At 52.7% G+C, this 20,749-nt stretch overlaps 6 protein-coding genes across 6 annotated transcripts; 1 reads left to right on the forward strand and 5 right to left on the reverse strand.

Moving 5' to 3' along the window:
- Window positions 1–387: 387 nt before the first annotated feature.
- SPSK_08927 (phosphoglucomutase) lies at window positions 388–2,193 on the reverse strand (the record flags this gene model as incomplete). Its single annotated transcript, XM_016735512.1, has 3 exons — window positions 388–1,901; window positions 1,987–2,090; window positions 2,141–2,193. 3 exons carry the CDS (start codon window positions 2,191–2,193, stop codon window positions 388–390), a joined length of 1,671 nt encoding a protein of 556 aa, XP_016586748.1.
- Window positions 2,194–3,231: 1,038 nt separating this feature from the next.
- On the reverse strand, window positions 3,232–5,430 carry SPSK_08709 (sialidase-like protein; the record flags this gene model as incomplete). The annotated part of the gene is made up of 1 exon (XM_016735297.1): window positions 3,232–5,430. The coding sequence occupies one exon, from the start codon at window positions 5,428–5,430 to the stop codon at window positions 3,232–3,234; it is 2,199 nt and encodes a 732-aa protein (XP_016586749.1).
- A 4,564-nt stretch (window positions 5,431–9,994) lies between these two features.
- On the reverse strand, window positions 9,995–10,498 carry SPSK_09938 (uncharacterized protein; the record flags this gene model as incomplete). The annotated part of the gene is made up of 1 exon (XM_016736505.1): window positions 9,995–10,498. One exon carries the CDS (start codon window positions 10,496–10,498, stop codon window positions 9,995–9,997), a length of 504 nt encoding a protein of 167 aa, XP_016586750.1.
- A 91-nt stretch (window positions 10,499–10,589) lies between these two features.
- Window positions 10,590–14,371, reverse strand: SPSK_08356 (VPS9 domain protein; the record flags this gene model as incomplete). Its single annotated transcript, XM_016734956.1, has 2 exons — window positions 10,590–13,945; window positions 14,017–14,371. The coding sequence occupies 2 exons, from the start codon at window positions 14,369–14,371 to the stop codon at window positions 10,590–10,592; spliced, it is 3,711 nt and encodes a 1,236-aa protein (XP_016586751.1).
- Window positions 14,372–15,906: 1,535 nt separating this feature from the next.
- SPSK_09613 (uncharacterized protein) lies at window positions 15,907–16,851 on the reverse strand (the record flags this gene model as incomplete). Its single annotated transcript, XM_016736185.1, has 2 exons — window positions 15,907–16,677; window positions 16,747–16,851. 2 exons carry the CDS (start codon window positions 16,849–16,851, stop codon window positions 15,907–15,909), a joined length of 876 nt encoding a protein of 291 aa, XP_016586752.1.
- A 1,167-nt stretch (window positions 16,852–18,018) lies between these two features.
- SPSK_09160 (Obg-like ATPase) lies at window positions 18,019–19,514 on the forward strand (the record flags this gene model as incomplete). Its single annotated transcript, XM_016735739.1, has 2 exons — window positions 18,019–18,651; window positions 18,963–19,514. The coding sequence occupies 2 exons, from the start codon at window positions 18,019–18,021 to the stop codon at window positions 19,512–19,514; spliced, it is 1,185 nt and encodes a 394-aa protein (XP_016586753.1).
- Window positions 19,515–20,749: the final 1,235 nt, after the last annotated feature.

Genomic DNA, 20,749 nt, shown 5'->3' on the forward strand with positions numbered 1-20,749 from the left:
TGATGTCTCATGTTCATTAACCTGCCTCCTGAGCAGTTTGTCATTCTTACTTTGTTTACCTTGTTTTTTCTCGAAGCTAATTTGATATTTGCACTTTATAGATTATGGAAATTTTTAACTACAGAAAGTGGAATGCGCATAATCGTCATTTATTTTTCACGTGGCTTAAGAACCGCTACGTTGCCGCAAGCCTGTTTCAATTTCTACGTGATTCACGATGAACATCCCGATAAAACTTTTCTTGGGCGTACAATGAATACGATTATGTGACCTTGGTGACAAGAAAGGTTTTTTCAAGCGGGAGTAAAACCTAAAACATGAGAAGAACGAAATAATTGGTTACTAGAATGCGTTGTCTCGTAAAAATGTTCGTATCACGCCACCCTCTCAAGTCTTCACATCCGGCTCGTCACGACCCACATACTCCTTGAACTTGAGAAGCGTCTTGGCCATGTCGATCTCGGGCTTGAGGAAATCTTGCGCATCTTTGCCGTACGTTTCTGGATCGCTTGTGTGCTGCTCAATGTACAGACGAATAGTTGCGCCGCTGGAGCCGGTGCCCGACAGGCGCACGACGATGCGCGTCCCATTAGCAAATGTTGCGTACAGGCCCTGGTTGTTAGACACGGAGCCATCCAGGTCCGTGTAGGAGAAGTCCCCGGCACCCGTCACCTTGCGGCCATCGACGCTGCTGCCGACAAAGTTGGGGTCGTTCACAAGTCCACGCAGGACGCCGACAACATTGTCGGCGCCGGCAGAGTCGACGTTCTCGTAGTCGTAACGCGTGAAGAAGGTGCGGCCGTACTCAGTCCAGAAATCATGCTGGATCTGCTTTATGGTAGGCGGCACGCCCGGCTTCTCGAGGCCCAGGCCGGCAATGATGTTGAGCCAGGCAACAATAGCCCACAGGCCATCCTTTTCACGGATGTGGTTGCTGCCAGTACCAAAGCTCTCCTCGCCGCAGATGGACAGTTTTTCGGCATCGAACAAGGCACAGAAGAATTTCCAGCCGGTAGGGACCTCATAGCAGGCCAAGTTTTGGCGCTTGGCGACAAGATCGACGGCGCCGGAGGTGGGCATACTGCGGGCTAGGCCGAAAACGCCATTCTTCTTGAAGTAGGGAATCAGACGGGCGTGGTGTGCGATAATGGCAAGACTGTCACCGGGCGAAACAAAGGCACCAGCACCGTAAATCATGTTGCGGTCACCATCGCCGTCGGAAGCAGCGCCAAAAGGAACCTTGCCATTCTCAACTGCTTCGACAAGAGAGTGGGCGTAAGTCAGGTTGGGATCCGGGTGGCCACCGCCAAAGTCTGGGCTCGGAACACAGTTTTGGACACTGGTAGGACCAAGACCGAGGGCCTTGTCGAAGATGGCGGTACCGTACGGTCCAGTGACTCCGTGCAGACCATCAAAGAGCACCTTGAAGTCAGGGTTCTTGGCGAAGAAGGTCTTGATCAAATCAAAATCGAAAATGTCCTGTAGCATCTCCACGTAGTCGGCCGTGCTGTCGACAACCTCAACTTCAAGAGGGCCATACTGGCGGGTGCCAATGGTGGAAATGTCGACATTCTCCAGCTCGAGCAGCTTGTAAGCAGTCAAAGCCTTGGCGGTCGCAAAAATCTTGTTCGTGACGGACTCGGGCGCCGGCCCTCCGTTGGCGAGATTGTATTTGATGCCAAAGTCGGCCTTGGGACCGCCAGCATTGTGGCTGGCGGTAAGAAGGATGCCGCCGGTCGCCTTGCGTTTGCGGATGAGGTGACTGGCAGCCGGGGTTGACAGGATGCCATTGTGGCCGATGAGGAGCTTCTTGACACCGTAAGCGGCACCGATGCGGGCGATCAGCTGGATAACTTCGGGGTTCCAATAGCGGCCGTCGCCTCCAATGACGAGGAAAGAGCCTGTAAGGTAGAGGATGCAAAACAACGTCAGTGGCAGGGTCTTTCTGGGGAAGGTATTGCCCATTGGCTACGGCTCGGAGCTTACCGTCGACGCCCTCTGGGATAGACAGCAGAATGCTTGTCACAAAGGACTCGCTGTAGTGAGGCTGCTGAAACACAACAACCTTCTTGCGGAGGCCAGAGCTGATGCTGTTAGTAGAGAGAAGACGTAACGCATGGGAGGAGTTGTAGAGCCGTACGTTCCAGGCTTCTGGTCGGTGAAAGGCGTGAACTCGACGGTCTTGGCAGCCATTGTAACGGCGGAGATGGGTTGGGTCGCAAAAGTCGTTCGGGTAGGACGTGAGGTTGGTTTCCTGCGCGAGAGAAACTCAAGACCGAAGCAGAGGACAGAGCGTCGTGATCGCTAGCAGCTGGATTTGCCCACTGTCAAATAAGGTTGGTCAATTGAGAGGTCTTATATGTAACCAAAGCACAGCTATACTTACGACGACCAGGGTACAAAAACGGTCAAGAGAGGGAAGGAATGTAAACGAAAGGCAGAAGTGAGACAATTTAAGAGCGTCGAGCAAGCTTCGGAAACGGGGAAGAAATGGAATGCTAACAATTCGACTCGGATTCGAGGAAATGGCAACCACGCCCAGAACGTGGTCTGGAATGTGGACGACCACTGGGTCGCCGCCAAAAGGTGGGGTAGTGACGACGAAAACAGCGAGAGGGGGAAGGAGACCAACCGTCGCAGCTTCTTTAGCTGGGGCCCTGGTTGGTGACATCACATCCGTGTTGTTTGTAGTGGAGACCTTGGGACAGCTCCAGGATCTGTTGAGCTGTTGAACGAACAACCCCTCCAGTGTCCTCCAAAACTGACATTGACATTGGCTGAGATTGGCTCGTTTGCCACCGCCAGGAACAGCTCCCGAGTCACCTTTATTGCAGTAATGGCAACGGCACCGATTTTGTCTCGAAACTAGACCAGGCTCCGTCATGACATTCTCATTTGGAAAACCCCCCTCATGGGTCACAGTAATTCGTTTACGGTTTTTATATCATAAAATGCTTGATACATCAAGTCTTGGGCCTGCCATCCTCTTCAACACAGTCCTTGCCATGTCCAAGCCCGTTGATGTCCAATGAAGCTCTTCAATAATGTAAAGGAAGAATAAAGTCAAAAACGAAAGTGAAAACGAGAGAATTAGAGCACTTGTAAGGACCAGCCAATGCCCATGTAAGTAAGTAGTAACGAAAATAAGCAAACATGGATGAGTTAGGATAGAGAAAGGCATTACACGTCATGAGTCGTCAAAATACATCCGCATTTTCAAACTCCATCCACTCAATGGGCTCCATTGTACCGCACACCCCGGCGGCCCATCTCCTTGCGGCCGACAGCATCTTCCGGCATCACCCAACCCCGCGCCCGCTTGGCAGTACGCTTCTCGGCAAGCTGCGGCAGCGGCATCCAGGAAGCACGAGGTGCAGCTTTACGACGCGTACCCTCAGCGGGAGCGCCAATGTGCGTGCTATATGAACAAAGGAGAGGCATCGACGATGCTGCTGAAGGAGATACAGCGGCAGCCGCCATCTCGTCACTTGCCAGCATGCAAAGACCCCACAGTGCCAGGCCGGCTGTCAGGGGCGTCTCCGCAAGCCCATCCTTTATGTCATCAACTGCTTGGGAGCTCACGGTCGTCTTGGCCAAGGGAACACTGGCAACCTCCAGCTGGCCGAACTGTGGCGTGGTCTCGGTGCCATTGCGCACGATGACAAGCTCGATCTCGGTGATTAGGAAACCGTAGCGACAGCTGTGCTCGCGCATCAGGTGGTGCAAGTGGGCCAGCCCGCGCAAGTACTCGACACGCTTAATGTTTCCTTCGGCGCGCATGCCAGTGTTGAAGCGGTCGAAGCTCTTAACAAGGCCGACAACGCGAGCGGTGGGCTTGCCACCGAAAAGCGCAGCAGCGGGGGCACTGTCGCCAGCCACATGACCAACAAAGAACTCGTCGTAGGTCGAGGCAGTAACGGCGTCGACGGATGCAGTCGAAGATGTCAGCTGAATCGGGCGCGAGGACGAGAAGGCGAGTGCGGCATTGATGCGCGGCAGGTAATGCGCGGCGCACAGGTTGTGTAGGTCTGACTCTGTCTCCGGATGGATGCTGCGGGCAGGCGCGTGCGGCGTCGGCAGGAGTGACACAGGCATGGGGCATGTCAATACAGAGGATGCACCGGGCAAAGCCGACAGGTTCGGCATTGTAAAGGATGACCAGGGGCGCACCTGGCGCACATCCCACCAATAATGCTTGGTGTTGGGGTCCCGAAGAGGGAACGATATGGTGCGCACCAAGGCAGGAGCTGGATTGGGCGCCGTCAAGTATGTCACCAGCGAGGTGGTCGGTCCTGATGTAGCGGGAGCCGATGTGGCTGATGGTGGCGTAGCTGTGATGACGGGCACCGTCACCGGGATAGAGAGGGGTGCCGGCAAGACCACGGGCTCTGGCGAGGCGGACTCCACCGATAGTGGAGAAGTCTCCCGCGGCATGTACTGCTGAGGCTGTTGTTCCTGGTCCCGGTACAGGTACGTCTCTCTTTCCTGGCTGCTGCCATCTGCGGTCATGTAGTTGGTTGGCACGGTGCCTGGGTACGGCGCAAAGCCATACTCATAATCGAACTTGCCATCCAAAGTGAAGCTGCCATCAAGGCTGCATGTCGATGCACGGCGACTGTGGATGGACTCGCTCTGGTGGTGATGGTGGTGGTGCTGCTGCTGCGGGAAAGCAGACTGCGTAAGCTGTGACAGTTGCGTCGATGACTGAACAAAGTTGACAGGAGAGCACAGCAGTGTAGGCGGTGGGGGTGTAGACTCGAAAACGGACACGGGCGTCACGGCCCTCGCCGATGCAGCTTGCTCCTGGGTGTTGTCGACAGAAAATGACTGAGAAGCGTTGAAAGGCACAACCGAGTCTGGGTTCGTGAGGCTGCGCATATGGCGTGAGGCAGCCGCTACAGATGCAGCATACGGCTGCTTGGGTGTGGCGAGAGCACTTCGACGTCGGTTAACAGAGGTCGTAGAACGGCTCCTGGTGGTACCGCTTCCAGGCGTCGTCGGGACAGGCGAGGCACGAGCACGCTTGAGAGGTGCCGTGGCAATGGTAGCGTCTTCAGGCCCTAACGCTTGGTCCTGGGACCTGATCTTAGGGAGTAGCAAGGGGCCGTGAGTGCGGATAGGCGACCGAACCGGCGTGCTGTTTCGAGTGCTGTATGCGGAAACAGCTGGGGTAGTCAGGAATGCCTCGGAAGGAGTCGACGAGGCATATGAGTAGGCAGAGTAAGCCGAGCATTGAGAGCTGGAGCGCGCATGGCCGTGTCCATGATGATTGCCGCCGTTGTTTCCACCATAGGGTTGAAAGGGAATTTCCAACAGCGAGGAGGGATTGTAAGAGAAAGAGTGGGAGATGGCCGGCGGCGGTGGCGTGGCCGGGTCACACGAAGGGAAAGTAAAGTCAAAAGCAGCGTCCGCTGCCAGAGAAGACGACATGATACAGGACTTGACGAGGATAGGAAGATCCAACTGTACGTCTCCGGGACGGCAATGGAGAAAATTATGAATTATTGGTGATGACAGGGTAAGGAGACCAGCTCCAAGGAAGATAATCGACAAAAGAAATGATGGGGAAATCGAAAGGCGATGTTCACAAGAGTTACCTGTTGATATCAGGCCTGAAAGTGAGGCCAGGGGAAATGGCCGATGTAAATAGAGGAAGACGAGAAATGCAGATGGTCATCAACAGAGCCAAGGCGAGTTAGATGGGAAGCGGAGGAGAGGTCAAGAAGGTCAAGAACGACCATGAACACGAAGCTAATGTTGGATGAGGATCGGGCAGGAGGAGGAGGACTGGATGAGAAGAGAGGATATCGAGAAGACGGGAAAGCAGGAGGGGAGGAGGCAAGATACTTATCCTCAAGACACTGCAGGTCGGGACAAACGACAGGCTGAGAGGGCGAGCAGAGGGCGAGGAGAGGAGGAGCAGGAGGAGCAAAGGACGGGCAGAGAGGGGGTGTGCAGTGGCGTGGGAACAGCTGCACCTCAACGGTAGTTTCTCAAGACATCGACTTACCCGCGTAAGGGGGGTATGTAGGTGGCCGGCATCGTAGGCCGTGATCCTGGTCGCGTTCGTGGCCGCGTTGGACGACGCATTCGCACCGTCGTCGCCGTGGCCGTTTGCGCGTTAGGGCTAGACACCCGAAACTCTGAAACGCGAGGCCTAAAAAAGGAACTGCAGTCACTCCAACACTTGGCCAGACCATACTGCAGCAGATGAATTTTCCATACAACGTACACGCTCGGCAACATCAGCAGCCGCGCTGGCGGGGCATTCGAGATATGGTGGACAAAGGAAGCAGACTTCTCGCTATTTGCTCATTTGGGCCGCTTGACCTGGCCAGCTGGGATATTGTCCAAAAGACCCAATTTGGCGCTGGGAAGGACCGGGACTAGGAGACAGGAAACAGACAGGTAGGACACTTCAAACATGATGTTAACAGTGGATGTAAACAACGAACACGGATAAGTGACAATCAACAACTCAAGAAAGAATGAGAGGCAACGGATATCAAAAAGGTACGTACCGCCCAGTTGATCTTCTGGGGCAGACAATGCTATTACAAGGCGAGCAGGGGTGTGTAAGTGGTCCAGAATCGTTCACCCAACAGCCAACCACAGCAGAGGAACATGCCGCGCTGGGTAGTGTGGAGGAACCCAGCCAGGTTGCTGCCCAAAATAAGAACGGGGAGAAGTACAACGAGCGTCGTACTGGTCTCCTGGTGTAGTAAGGCGTGCAGTCAAAGCTCCCAAAGGACTCTCGACAGGTCAGAAACAGGACGAGACAATGAAAAAACGAGCTCCGGACACGGTGCGACGGGAAGCTAAGGCCTGGGATTTGGGACATTGCTGCAGATCCACTCGCTGGCGGCTTCTGTTTGCTCTCAGTGCTGATGTCGACGAGCTAAAATATGCACGTTGTGTGGGGCACAAAGCAACCCTCCTCTTGCACCTGCAGCTTCTCTGCAGGTTGCTACCGATTGCTTCTTTCTTTCTGTACCCCGTTTGTTTCGTGTTCCCCGTGCCGATTTGGTACATGCCTGTCTCGTTGTGTCTCCTTTATCAACCATCTCTGACTCACAGACGAACACATGGCACGTACCGGAACGGCAAGGGTCATGAGGTCGAAGGGAGCGACGTAAAGATACGCGTGGGGTTGGACGCGGGAGACGGGGTGTGGGATCAAGCCGTGAAGGTGTCTGAAGCCCAAAAGGAGCCGAAAGCTGCGACGTGTTGGGTTCGCGATACGTTGGCGCCACTTTGGTGGACGTGATGATTTGAGAAGCAGCGCTGCAGTTTGTGGAAAGACATGAAGGTACGGACTTGCGTATCACGTGTGAATCCAAGCCAACCCAATCGTTTTCAAATCATGTTTTTTGATGTTTTTTCATCGAAACCTTCATTCTCATCCGACCAGTGTTTTACTCCATTTCTCCATCCGGTCCACTTGTTGTCTATTCTGCATGAAGCGCAATCTCGTTCCCTCTATTTTTAACAGACTGCCCAGCCATGGTTTGGCCGCACATCCGACGTCCAGGCAAGTAGGTTCTTCGTGTAAGAACCTTTCGGTGCATCATCCCAGAAAAATGCATTTCAGATTTGGAGTATGGAGACCCGCGCTTGCTTCAGATCCACAAACATGACACAGGCGCCATTGCACCAAAATAGGACGCAGTGGGCTTGCTTGCTGGGAAATTCAGTTGTGGCTGAGTCCTGCAGAATTGAAGAAAGTAGAAGATGGTCTACGACACTTGTTCGAAGAGATTGCAGCGGCAAGCTTATCCAATGTTGTGATAGAGATGACTTTTTCACCATAAAAGATGTGGCGCTCCTCAGAAACCTTCCCCCTGCTATACAGGGATATACACCAGCCCGCTCACTAAAAAAAGAACGAAGCGCGCGGGAAAGAGAGGCTGGCATTGCCCAGCCATACATACAAGCTGGGCATAAAGTATCTAACAGGCATAAAAGCGGCACAACGATACATTAGGAATGTGAACATTCTTAATAAGATGGGTACAAATTCGACACCCATACGACTTACGGATGCACTCCATAGTCTGCAAAAACAAAGCCAACACCAGCAGTCACGTCTACTGTATCAACTTCAGTGCTTTACTACACACCTAGAAGTTGTAGTGGCAGTACTTCCCAGCAGCCTATTGAAGAGGTCACTGGCGCCTAGGTATTTACAGACGGATGTGCGGTGGAACATAACACAACTTCTTGGGACAAAAATGAATGCGTGTGTGAGAGAGAGATAGAGAGAGACGGGGAATGTGCATTGCATGTCTGCGGTCCGTCTCCGTCGTCTGTCAGTGGCCTGTTTGTGGCCCCAGGGGTCACCATCCATACAGCCATGACCTGTCGCTTAGTCATTTTCGCCTGTAAAATGCTTCCTGTTATTGTCCTACAACATCTTGCCATGACAGGCTCCTTCTTTGCACAGCCACGCTGGGCGCCAAACAGACAAAAGTAAGCCGTCCCAAAAGTCGCTGGTGGCCTCCTGCAATCCCGTCCAGGACACACATACAGCCCTATCAGCCCATAGAAGGTAGCATCAAGAGCGCAAGGTAAAGCCATCCGACAAAAATACATCTGCCACCAAAGCGTTGGCCGGCTTACAGGCCATGCTTCATGAGCAGCGAAATTACTGAGCGCCAAAGGAGAAAGACAAGAAGAATGATCTCCTGGCAATCCTGGCGAGGACGACAGAAGCTGTAGCCGCGCGCGCAAAGCTCTGTTTACGCGCCCATTCTGTCTCCCACCAGCGCCAAACTGATCCTATGATCTGATTAGCCAAATTTGGCTAGCCACACAGACAGTCTGATACGTTCTTATTTCCATTTTCGGAAATACCCGCCACCGCCATTTTCCTTGTCACTCTCTAAGGTTGACCAACCTCGCCAACTGCATCGATATCGGGTGTTCGTTTTTGTTTCGTTTCATGTTGCATTCGTGAACCCGGGCAATGCAATACTGCGTGAAAGTCTGCTGCCCTTTTCCTGTTTCGATTTTACTTGTATTTCGCTCTTACTCCAGCTATGACTCACAGCTGCAGAGGTTACTCTTAGTCCGGCAGGAGCTACTGCACCTCCTGTGCCTCAGCCCCGCTTTTCCCGTCCAACGCGTCCGGCCACTCACCACGCGCCAACCCCGCGTCAATTCCGTGTCGCCTCCGCGTCATCGCCGCGTGGGGCCGGATGTTCCGCCTCTTCGCTGCCATACAGACGCGTCTCGTCTCGGAGAAAGACGAGACGCGTCCCGTTTAAATGCGTGTCACCCCCGGACTGCTGGTCCAACACCACCCCAAACCAACCCATCCTTCCTGCGGAGCGGCACATGGACTACACTCCTTTCACCGCAATCACGCAGAGATTACTCTTTTTGCCTTCCCTTCGTCTGGCTGTGGCTCCTCTCCTTTTCCTTTTGCATGGATATCTCCACACCCTCCTTGGATCTTCAGCACTTCACGCCGTACGCGGTATTTTCAATTCTGATGACGGAAAACAAGGCAGCAACGGTTGACTAGTCCGCTGTGCTCTGTTGCGCAAGTGTATCAAGTATGTGACGAACATACCAGAATTGGCCAGTTGTAGAGTTCTGTCTGTATGCCTGGCTAAGCAACATGGGTATCTATATCCAATCGATTTGGCCGCCGGCCATGAGAATCACACTCCAGGGAAATAAGGAAGAAGAATTAAAAAAAGCGTACAGTTCAAATAATGGAGGGGTAGCGTCTGGACGTTTGCTCGGTCCGTTTTCTTCTCGACTCACAGAGGTACCGTCTTCCATCCTTGACGGTCTGACATGACAAAGAAAATAATTATGTGGTTGCCGAGCCTGCCGCCTTGTGCCGTTCTGTGCCTAACATTCACCACTGCCGATGCAAATGTCTATCACGTTGTGACTCATTGTAGTGACCGCCTCGCTCAGCGCCGCCCAGTTGTCCGAAGAACATGGGACTTTCCACTTTTGGCTCCTTTTTTTCGCCGCTGGCCTAGCAACCCCGAGACGCAGTCGCCGAAGGCACCTCCACCGGTTGCTGGACACATCGTAGGGCACGCTTCATTGCCTCGAGACGGTCTTGTTCTTGCACGAGCATGCCTCGTGCCAGGTCCCGGATTGCTCGTCGCCCAATTCGTTCGTGCATGTCCTGCCAACCTGCGAGCTCGGCAGCAACAGTTTGCTGCGAGGACCGAAGCTCGCGCGATAAATCATCGCTAGCGGCCTCGCTCTGACGAGCCCGCTCTTCTCGCTCCTCTTTCAGTCGCTGCCGCGCGTCGTCGAGAAGCCCCAACGGCCATCGCGTAGACCGGTTCATTGACTGGTACTCCCGTTCAGCCTGCTTGCGGGCCGCCTGGATTTGGAGAATGAGACGGGGTGGGCGGCCTAAGGCCACGAGTATGGCCTCCACAGTCGATTGGATAGCTAGGAAGGCAGCTCGAAATTGGACGTGTGCATTCGCCTGAGGAATTGCAAGTGCGCGCACGTAGCACTCCATGGCTGCAGTATGGGTTGCCGGAAGAAAAGAAATAAATCCTACTTCCCTGCTGAGAAACGCGCCAGCATCACGAAGGTCTACAGTCCAGATGTTAATCAGATAGTTGCCCAGACGGATTCAAGTCAAAGATGCACATACCAGAGGAGGCTATGCTGACTGCATTCGCCCGCCGCATCACGCTCTTGGTCGAATGATTCACCCCGCGTACCAGCTCGCGCGCGTGGTCCACAAACTGCTCAACCTCACGTATGTCGGTCAGTGGTTCCAGCTCGTCCCGCACCTTTTCGGCGCGGGTTTCTGCTTTGAGCCTACTCCGCTGGGCCATCATATCAGGTTGGATATCAGGAACAAGAATGAATTCCCACAACATCTCATGCTGCGCAAATGTCGGATGCATGATCATCATGCGCAAGAACCAGTCCATACGAAGCTGTAAGTCTTTCAACATGGCCCTACTCGGCTTGGAGGGAATCTGGAAAGGTGAGCGGAGGCCCGCTACAGACGGAATCCAAGAAGCCGGATTCTCTAACGCAAGCAACCGTGTCAAGTGCTCAAAGTCAGTCTGGGATCGACGGCAAGTAGTAACCGCGTAGCTGACCGGCGAAACAGCATGTCCTGACTTGACGACGAACCGCACACTTGCATCCTCGACGAAATAAGAACGGACGACCGATGTGGTCCGTATGTCTGGCCCCGAAGGCATCGATAAGAGCGTCAGATCGTCAATCTTATTCCGCACCTCGTCATCCTTGGCCAGCTCCACTGCCGTTAGGCCGCGTAGCTCTTTGGCGCCAATATCAACACGTGGGTCACGGAAGAGCGTTTGAACCATGGGCAACCGTCCGTATTTGCTGGCCACCATCAATGGTGTAAACATTTTGTCGTTCACTGCGTTGACATCCACGTCGCAAAGCTGCAGAATACGAGCCGCGAGCTGCGTATGGTTGACAATGTGCAAGAGGGTGTTACCGCGCGCATCGACATGCTCACTAACGTGTAGTCGTCCACTGTCGCTCTGTGTCGCTGTCGTGACCCGGATTCCTTCGCTGACCATCTCATAGTAAGCTTCGTGATCGTATGATCGGCAGAGTGCGAACAGTGGCGTCTGGCCTTTCTTGTCCCGCTGTCGCCAAGGCATCATTGAGCCATATGACTCAATTAAGAACGGCGCATGAAACAAGTAGTGTGCAACGCTACGACCCCAAATATCTTGCAGCGAAAAATAGGCAGCCATTTGATCCGGTGTCACCTCGTCGGAGTCAGCCAGGACATTGATCACCGTCATAATCAGATCTTTGTTTCCCAGCTGAACAGCAGCACTCAACAGTGTTGTTTCCTCGTGATTGACGTCGCCGAGTACAAAGCTCACCGGAAAGTAGGCCCGCAAGCTCAAATAGTATTTGAGGGTTTCGATCCGCTCGTTCTGCACTGCCATCATGAGGAGTGACTCGCCAAGAGAATCATGTGTTTTCGACAATCGTTCGACGGAAATGTCGCCTGCGATGCTGCCATCCATATTGCTGCCAAAACTGGTGGCACGAGAGCGATACGATATCTCCGAGCTGCTTGACATACTCCGCGTATCCAAAGCCACCCTTTTTGTTCGCTTTATGGGAAAGTGCAGCGAAAAGTCGACAGTGCCGTTATCGCCTCTATCCGCTTGAAATGGAAAAACATGTCCAAGACCAGAACCCCTGGAATACGCCTCGGACTCGGAGAGAACCAACGAAGAACGGCGTGACGTTCTCGACGATCGCGACGAACTGGGTGCCGAGCTATTTGAGAACCCAAAGCTCGTAAGAGATGACTGCCATTCACCACTAGAAACGCGCCGCGAACTGCTGTCCTCTTCTCCATTGTCGCTGTCGACATCTCTGGCTTCGACAGCGTCTTCAGGACTCGGCTCCATGATGGCTTTGATTGCATCCAAATCACCCTTCGCCGTCGCCTCCCAGAGAGATTTGTTGCGCCGACTCGCGCGCCGAAGACCACTGGAGTCGCTTATCAGGTACGTAAGCACAGCTTCGAATGTGCTTAATGCATAGCCCATTTCGCCACCGTCAACATCATCTATGAAGATAAAGTGGCGCATGTAGATGAAGCGCGCCAAGAGGTGCCGCTGTTGCGCTCGAATAATAATGTATAGAAGAAGCGACACCAGTGTGTCGGCGTTGATCATAATGAGAGGCTTCTCGGCATTTGCCTGATTCGAATCATCTCCAGTCGCATCTTTGTCGGTGTCACTGCCGTCGCCCTTAGGAGGTGAGCTTGTGAGCTGGCTGACTGACTTTACAGTCGCTAAGAGAATAGACAGCATATCCTGCGGACATGCTGCTGTTGCTATTTTTCGAAACTCTTCCACAACGCGGCCCAATGCGAGGGTCACTTCATGCTTCTTTCTGGGGCCGCCGTCGATGTCCATGCCGAGCTGCGACAAGTCAATGGAGTCCATTTGGCGAATCTTAGCTTCGAGTTCCAGGTCTTCTTGTCGTTTCAGGGCACTAAGGTGCGGAAAGATGATGTGGTGTAAATTTTCCGAAATGTACCGTTCAATCAGCCTCTCCACCAAAGGGCCTGTGAGATCCGTGGTCGCACCAAGATGAGATAGTTGTTGTTTGTCAACTCCTTGGAATATATCGATGGCCGTTGTGACGGCGGTTTCAAGAGAGGTCCGCATCGCATGCTCGTCATCGTCGGGATAAAATTCTTCGCTAACTTGGCTGCCGCTGTAAGTCGACATATTTGAGCCATTTTGGCCGTCCGTGCCATTGGTTGCAACAGATACATTCAAAACAACATGACTGCCATTACTGCCACCACTGTTGGCGCTCTCGACTCTGTTCGACTCCGCCGCTGCAGCACTGCCCTCTAGTAAACCTCGGCTCCTTTCCACAGGTTGGTCCTGGATCTTAGCCGGGGGCCTGGGGGGGTCTGCAACACTGTTCAAGCGTGCCTTTTTCATGGTTGCTTGTATGGAACCATCGAGTTCCGAGTCGGGAGTATGGTTTGCTGTGGGCGGTAGAGGAAGGGTCTGCTCAAAAGCACTCGTAAACTCCCGATAGATTTTATCCAGGCCCGGTTGCATCTGGCGTGCGATAACAGGGAAGTGGTTCAAAAGATCGTGGAAGCTTTTGATATCCTTCTTTCGTGGTGTCGAAGGACCAGAGTCATCGCTGGTGCCAGATGCACTGCCGATCTTGGATTGTTGCTGTTGGGTCTGAATTGGACCCCTCGGTGAAGCTTCGCCGGCAGCAGTCGCCGCCAAAGCATTGACAGTTGTGTTACTAGGTATGATCCGTGGGAGAATCGCTGGAGTCGTTGTGACCGGCTCCCAGTTGCCAAGAAGGGGTCGCGAAATATAGTAAATGAGCCACGGCTTCGGTTCCAGCGTGTCGGCGTACCAAATGGTGTCGCCAATCAAGGTAGCGTGATTCAAACTCTTGAAACCTGTGCATAGAATTCGTTAGCAACAGTCACCTTGCTGCTACCATAAAGTGATCGTTAACTGGCATCCTAACCTTTGTTGCTGTAAACAAGGTTGTCCTTGATAACAACGCTTCGACCGTTGAAGGTGCCGTATGGTTTGGCCTTGCCACGCATCTCCCGTAGATTAACACCGCCATCCTTACCGCCGGATGCATTGGCTGCTGCCGCTGCCACCCGGGGGTTGGGCATGCGGATGACATGGCTGGCAAGAAACTCATCCAGGTTCGGGAGCTCCGCCACGGCCGCGTTGCCAAACTCTGCGTCGCGGCATGTCAGCAGCACCTCAGTTGTCGGGACCAACAAAATGTGATTGCTTGTCGGGTTGCACTGGGTCGGTAACGAGCTGTTGAAGAATGCAGCGAGGAATGGGTTCAGGGGGTAAGGCATCGTGTCGTCGATGGCCTTGAGGCTATGCGCAGTGGCCTCGGCACTGGAACAGTCGCTATTGTCGCGCAATCCTATCACAAAGGAGAGACTGGCGTGTCTTTTGCCTGTTGATGCCCGTACCGTGAACTCAGCGCTGGTTCATCCCACGGCGGGTGGTGCCGGCCGCTGTTCCTGGCATCAGGAGCGGGTAGGGCCCAGCAAGCAGAAAGGAGCTCTGCCAGCTATGAAGGAGCTGTGGCTCGCCCTGCGTCTATCCAGCTCGAGTGGTTCTGTGTCGTTCAAGCGGGTGTGGTGGAACAGGTCGTGCTCTTGGAAGGACAATGGTAAAATCCTATCGTGGGAATGGATGGTAAGGACGGATTTGTTGTTTTCGATCTTCGACGCTTGATGCTGTCGTGGAAATGCAAGCCGCTGTAAAAATGGAGCCCGCTGCGCTGACTTGCAGTCTTATCTTTTATCGCTTGTCTTAAAATCCGCGGCCAGGGTGGTAGTAACGGGGATCTAGGCAGGAACATGCCGTTCGCTGTGTACTGTTGGGTCGAGGCGGATGGATGATGGTTGCTTCTGTTGCTTCTTGTTGTAATAATGGGCAGCTTTGCAATTAATGAGGGAAATCGCTAGTTCTGACGAATGCTCGGTATCTCTTCCCCAATCGCGACTGTGCAGCTCTTACCTAAACAGGGGCGAAGGAAAAACGAACCTGGGCCGTTTCTGCGGAACAACTGCCCAGAACAGTAACATAGCCAATCAAGAGGCCTTACCATATGAAATAACCCCATGCTTGTTCTTTCCTGGCCTTGGCCTCAGTACGGGCGCAATTGCCATAGGGCTTAACTCTGGCATCCTGACCAGGTTGGCGCCGTCGAGCTCCACTTTATTTGCAAGCTACCACTACAGCTAAGCAACGCGTTTGTGATCAATATTCCAGTAGACGGACGCCTGGAGTGTCCAATCCACTTTCTGGTGTTTCATGTTCGGCAGGAGCTTCCGTTGCCGTATGCCGCAAGTCATGGTCCGTATGCAACAAATAATAATAGCAATAACAAAGTTATATACAACTAGAGAAGACCATGTTGAGTTTTAATATGAATAAAACTTGCTCTAATTTTTAATCTATTTTTATATATATATTTATTTTTCTCTTGTATCCGTTGCTTTTCTTCGTTTAATTTCAATTTTAATGTTTTAAGCTGGCAATGAAGTGCCATTTTCTCAATGATATTTTAAACAGCCCCAGTGAAAGAATATGCTAAATTGTTCACTACGGAAATAAACAAACTTAGTATGTGGTATCGACAAGCAGTCAAAACTCCTTGAGAACTCCGTGAACCCCTTAAGTACCAAGAAATACAAGACTCATAATTTTGTACAATGAACTGAAAAGTAAGTGGGCGTTAGGCCATTCAGCGAAAGGGACAAAAAAAATAGGAAGATCATTGAGGAAAAGCAAAACGGGGACAAGAAAATAAGAAGAAGCCATGGTGATGCAAAATACCGACCACGGTCTACGCCTTCATTTTCTACCCATGTGGCAATTACATTGTAGGGACCCGCTCGGATGGCGGCATAGCATTGCCCGCGGAGTCCCGCGAGAAGCTGGTTCGCCCTTTCCCCTTGGTGCCGCTGCGTTGGCCAGACTGTATATCGGCGTCGCCTTCCTCAAAAGGCTCGGGGTGGTATTCGTCAGATGCTCGAGTGCCGGTCATACTGGACCGAGCGCTGGTTGGGGGGGTGTCCAAACCAACGAGGTGGATCTGGTGTTGTGAAGACTGCCGAAGCATGCTTGTTCGTTCGCCATGCGCATCATCGTCATCGTCGTCCCCGTAGGCACTGTAGGAATCTTCGTAGCCGTTGCTGCCACCTCCAGGGTGCAGCAGCTCGCCGTCTGCAGAATCGAACTCGGGCGGCTCCACCCACTCACGCGGAACCAAGCACGGGAGAGCCAACCCAATACTAGCAGCGCGGTTGAGCCATGCGGGACCAGGCCGCCCTGTCAATTTGAGACACAAAAAGGCCGTGAAGTGGTTACAGTTTTTTGTGAGTAGGTTGTAAGACGGGCCGTGGAACGCCTCCGAAGCACTGCGGATAATTGCGTCAATCTCAGCTGGCGTTGCCAATGTGAACCCTTGTAAGATCTCGCAGCGAAATGTGCCACCTGGGGGTTCATGGCGCGGGCTTGTCCAGTACACGCCTGTTATACCGTGGCGGTCGTGGCCTCCGTATGCGTACTCACGGCCGTTGATGACAACGCCAGAGTGAAGCAGGGATGTGCCCATGTGCCATAAAAGAGAGGACCACCGGCTAGGCTGAAGCAGGGAACTGGGTTAGTAAACATATACCTAGGAGTATGATTTTAGAAGAGTGGCGAAGCATACTGTGAGAAGATCGTAGACATTGATAACAATTTCGGTCTTTTGTAGCGATAGAGTCGACCGGTGCGAGGCGCGGGAAGATGTCTTCTTGTACTTCTTAGGAGCCATGCCTGGAGACGTGCATGAATGTGAATGAGGGTGGAATACAACGGCGCTCGAAGTTGTTTTGCCCAGTAGGATTGCCTGTGATGAAAAGCAGTAGGTCGCAGACAGACGAAGCTTCCGGAGACGCGAAAAAGCGAAATGTTCTCAAATATCGACGGTAGCAGTCTCGTATATGATCAAAGCCTGCGAAATCGAAGAGATAAAGAGTTTGAGAAAGGAGCTCTTCCAAGATGAAACGAACGCAACGCCGCAATCCGTTGGTAGAGACTGGCAAAGGAAGACTGCGCCTGACTGTAGCTATAGAGGTACAAAGGGACGGTTTAAACGATCGGTTGGCTCACGTAGAAAGACAATCGAGCTCAGAGTGTGTAAAGTTCTTCGCGAGTGTGTTGACGAAGAGAGGCATGTTCTTTTGAAACAGGGAAGAGAGAGGGGCGAAGTTAAAAGATGCAGCATTACAAGGCTCACTCCGGGAAGGTGCCTATCAAATTGGCCTGGCCGCAGCAAACTTGCCAAACCAAGCATGACGCAGCCCAGTGGTAGCTGAATGCGGATGTCCTAGCTAGGCAAAGGCGTGGTTTGGCCCACCTTTGACTAGGTGAGGCGAAGCGGGTGACCGGAAGAAATGTTTGTCCATCGCCGGGTCTTAACAAGTTCACTAGACATCACATCAAGCTCGATGTGCAGACTCTCTTTTAATGCCCCACCTTTGCATTGAGATGGCTCTCCACTACACAGTACACTGGGCCCCGCCAAAAAAGCAGAGCGGCTGGGGAGAGAGATCCCAGGTTCATGCAAATTTTTTTGCTTCATTACAAGCTCGTTAGAAAACACATCTGCGACAAAACATTTAATCCCCCAGCACACGCACCGCCCCTTTCCGTAGAGAAGGAATTTTTTCTTCTCTTCTTTGCTCTTTTCTACCGGCGTATTTCATTTAGGGGGCCTTGAGGCTGGAAACAGCCAGCCTTCCCCACGTCGCCCAAGACGTCGGCATTCACCTGTCTTCGCCCGTGCGCTGGTTCAACGTCGTCTTTACAGTACTCGTTCGCACAACCGCTTTTCCACCCATCTCGAGCTGCAGCCCGGCCTGTACTTGTCCTTTATTCAAAATCACTCCTCCCTCGTTGCACCGCACGTCTCCATAGTCGAAAGACTAAAAACGGCAGAATGCCCCCGAAGAAGGCTGTCGTTGAGGAAAAAATCCTGCTGGGCCGGCCCGGCAACAACCTGAAGAGTGGCATTGTCGGTCTTGCCAATGTGGGCAAGTCAACACTTTTCCAGGCCATCACCAAGAGCGACCTGGGCAACCCGGCGAATTTCCCTTATGCTACGATCGACCCCGAGGAGGCGCGCGTCATCGTGCCGGACGATCGCTACAACTGGCTGGTTCAGAAGTACAACCCCAAGTCGCGTGTGCCTGCCAACTTGACTGTGTATGATATTGCCGGTCTGACGCGCGGCGCTTCTACGGGTGCTGGCCTGGGCAACGCTTTCTTATCGCACATTCGCTCCGTCGACGCCATCTTCCAAGTTGTGCGGTGTTTCGACGATGCTGAGATTATCCACGTTGAGGGTGACGTGAACCCGACGCGGGATCTTGACATTATCAGCGAGGAGCTGCGGCTGAAGGACATTGAGTTTGTCGAAAAAGCTCTGGAGAACCAGAAGAAGAAGACCCGGCAAGGTGGCCAGAGTTTGGAACAGAAGAAGGCGCGCGAGGAGGAGGCCACGATTGAGAAGATCTTGGCATGGCTGAAAGACGGCAAGGATGTCCGGAAGGGCAACTGGACGCCCAAGGAGGTACGTATTCTTAGCCGCATGCTCAATGCCCCAGTCGTGCCATCTTGCCTACGTTTCAACTCTTCCGTCACACTGCAACAACCTTCCCCATGCTTTTTATGATGACAAAGGGCCAAAGCGCCTGAACCTATATAAACCCAGCTCTTCGAACAGAACCAGCTCGCTGGGGACGTCATGAGATGAAATTTCTGTCTGATCGTGCATTGTTGTGCAATTGCGTGTGTAACCTGCACTGCCCAGCACGAGATGTGATTCACTATCTGACCTGACCCCTACCTGCTGTTTCGCTGCTTGCTAACACATGATTCCAGATCGAGGTCATCAACCCTCTGTTCCTCCTGTCGGCCAAGCCTGTCGTCTACCTCGTTAACCTGTCCGAGAAGGACTTTATCCGCAAGAAGAACAAGCACTTACCCAGTGTCGCGGCGTGGATCAAGGAGCATGCTGATGGCGACCCGATCATTCCCATCTCTGTTTCCTTCGAGGAGCGTTTGACCCGCTTCGAGACGGAGGCCGAGGCCGCTGAGGAGGCCAAGAAGCTCGGCGTCGAGTCAGTCCTGCCAAAGGTTATCCTGCAGATGCGCAAGGTCCTCAACCTGGGTAGCTTTTTCACTGTCGGCCCCGACGAGGTGCGCCAGTGGACCATCCGCAATGGCACCAAGGCACCGCAAGCAGCTGGTGTCATCCACACGGACTTCGAAAAAACGTTCATCCAAGCCATCGTCTACAACTACAATGTTTTGCATGAGCTGGGCGACGAGTCTGAGGTCAAGGCCAAGGGCAAGGTTATGACCAAAGGCAAGGACTACGTTGTTGAGGACGGCGACATCCTGCTCATCAAGGCCGGTGCGGCCAAGAGCTAAATAAAAGATGCCCCGTTTGTCAATTGCCCATGTTTATGAAAGCAAATATACTCTAGAAACGCCATGAGGTTGATAACCATGCACCTTATAATTCTACGAATTATTTCTTTCGAAGATGATTTGTACATATGTTTCTGCGCCTTGAATTGTTGCCTGTGTGTGGTCTTCGCTGCTTCTGTGTGGCTTTCAATTTATATAGACTAGTTCGCCATTTCCGTTAGCCATAGGAAAAAAAAAGGCTTCCATTTGTTCATTGTATGACTGTTAAGTGTGACGCATATGATTGTATTTAGATACGCTGTTTACATGGGAGAAATTCTCGTTGCCAGTATATGTTCCAGGAATGTTTTGACGCAATGGGTACGAGCTGAAACTGGCAGTCGATTGGAACCCGTGCTGAAATTCACCGATAGCCCAACCATTTGGTGTCTACATCGCAAAATAGAATCTGACAGATTTTGGATTCCATTACAGCTGCAGCCCGGGTTCTGATTCCACACGCGGCAAACCACAGCGCCTTTCAGTGTGCCACCGGACCAGCCTACCGGCCCCTCGGTGGCGCTGCATGAATACTTTGGTCGAAGATTTGAGCAACCGACGAAGCCGTGCGTGGCGCAACTAACAGGCCGTTAGGCGACGGAAGTGTATGATATTTCTTGACGCACCTGGACGTACTCCTAGTCTCATGAAAAACGACGCACAGATGAATGTCTGCCGGCGTAAATAGTACTTTGTGGCGCTGACCTGCCCCGAGTAAGCCCTGTAATGACTGGGGGAAGACTCGCTTTCGCTGAATTTAGGCACCTGCCTCTTCTGGTTCATTAACAATGTGGTCCTTGGCGTTTTGCCCGGACTGCGAACTGCTCCCCAAAGAAGAAGCTGCACCATTACAGTTGTGTTCGTGTTGGTCTTTCCCGGCCGAGGCTTCTTGCAAAACCAACGTCCCTTCTTTCCAATCGGTATATTTCACAATCCCTCTCATCTCCCGATTCTCATTCTCTATTCACACTTCCCTACTTCTATTGTACTTTTCAACAGCGTCGTTTGTTTCCCTATTGACAGTCTCGACAGTCTCCTGCACCTTACGACCCGCACCTCGGCGCTGGCCCTGGTGTCGTTATTGGCTCGACCAACAGTACCCTTTCAGCGCTAGGCGTAAAACTTCATCGATTCAGCAATGATTCGCACCACGGAAACACTAGCCGGGCGCAAATTTTACGTCGTATTAAAAACAA

This window comes from Sporothrix schenckii (genome assembly GCF_000961545.1).
Source record: "Sporothrix schenckii 1099-18 chromosome Unknown Cont44, whole genome shotgun sequence".
NCBI lineage: Eukaryota > Fungi > Ascomycota > Sordariomycetes > Ophiostomatales > Ophiostomataceae > Sporothrix > Sporothrix schenckii.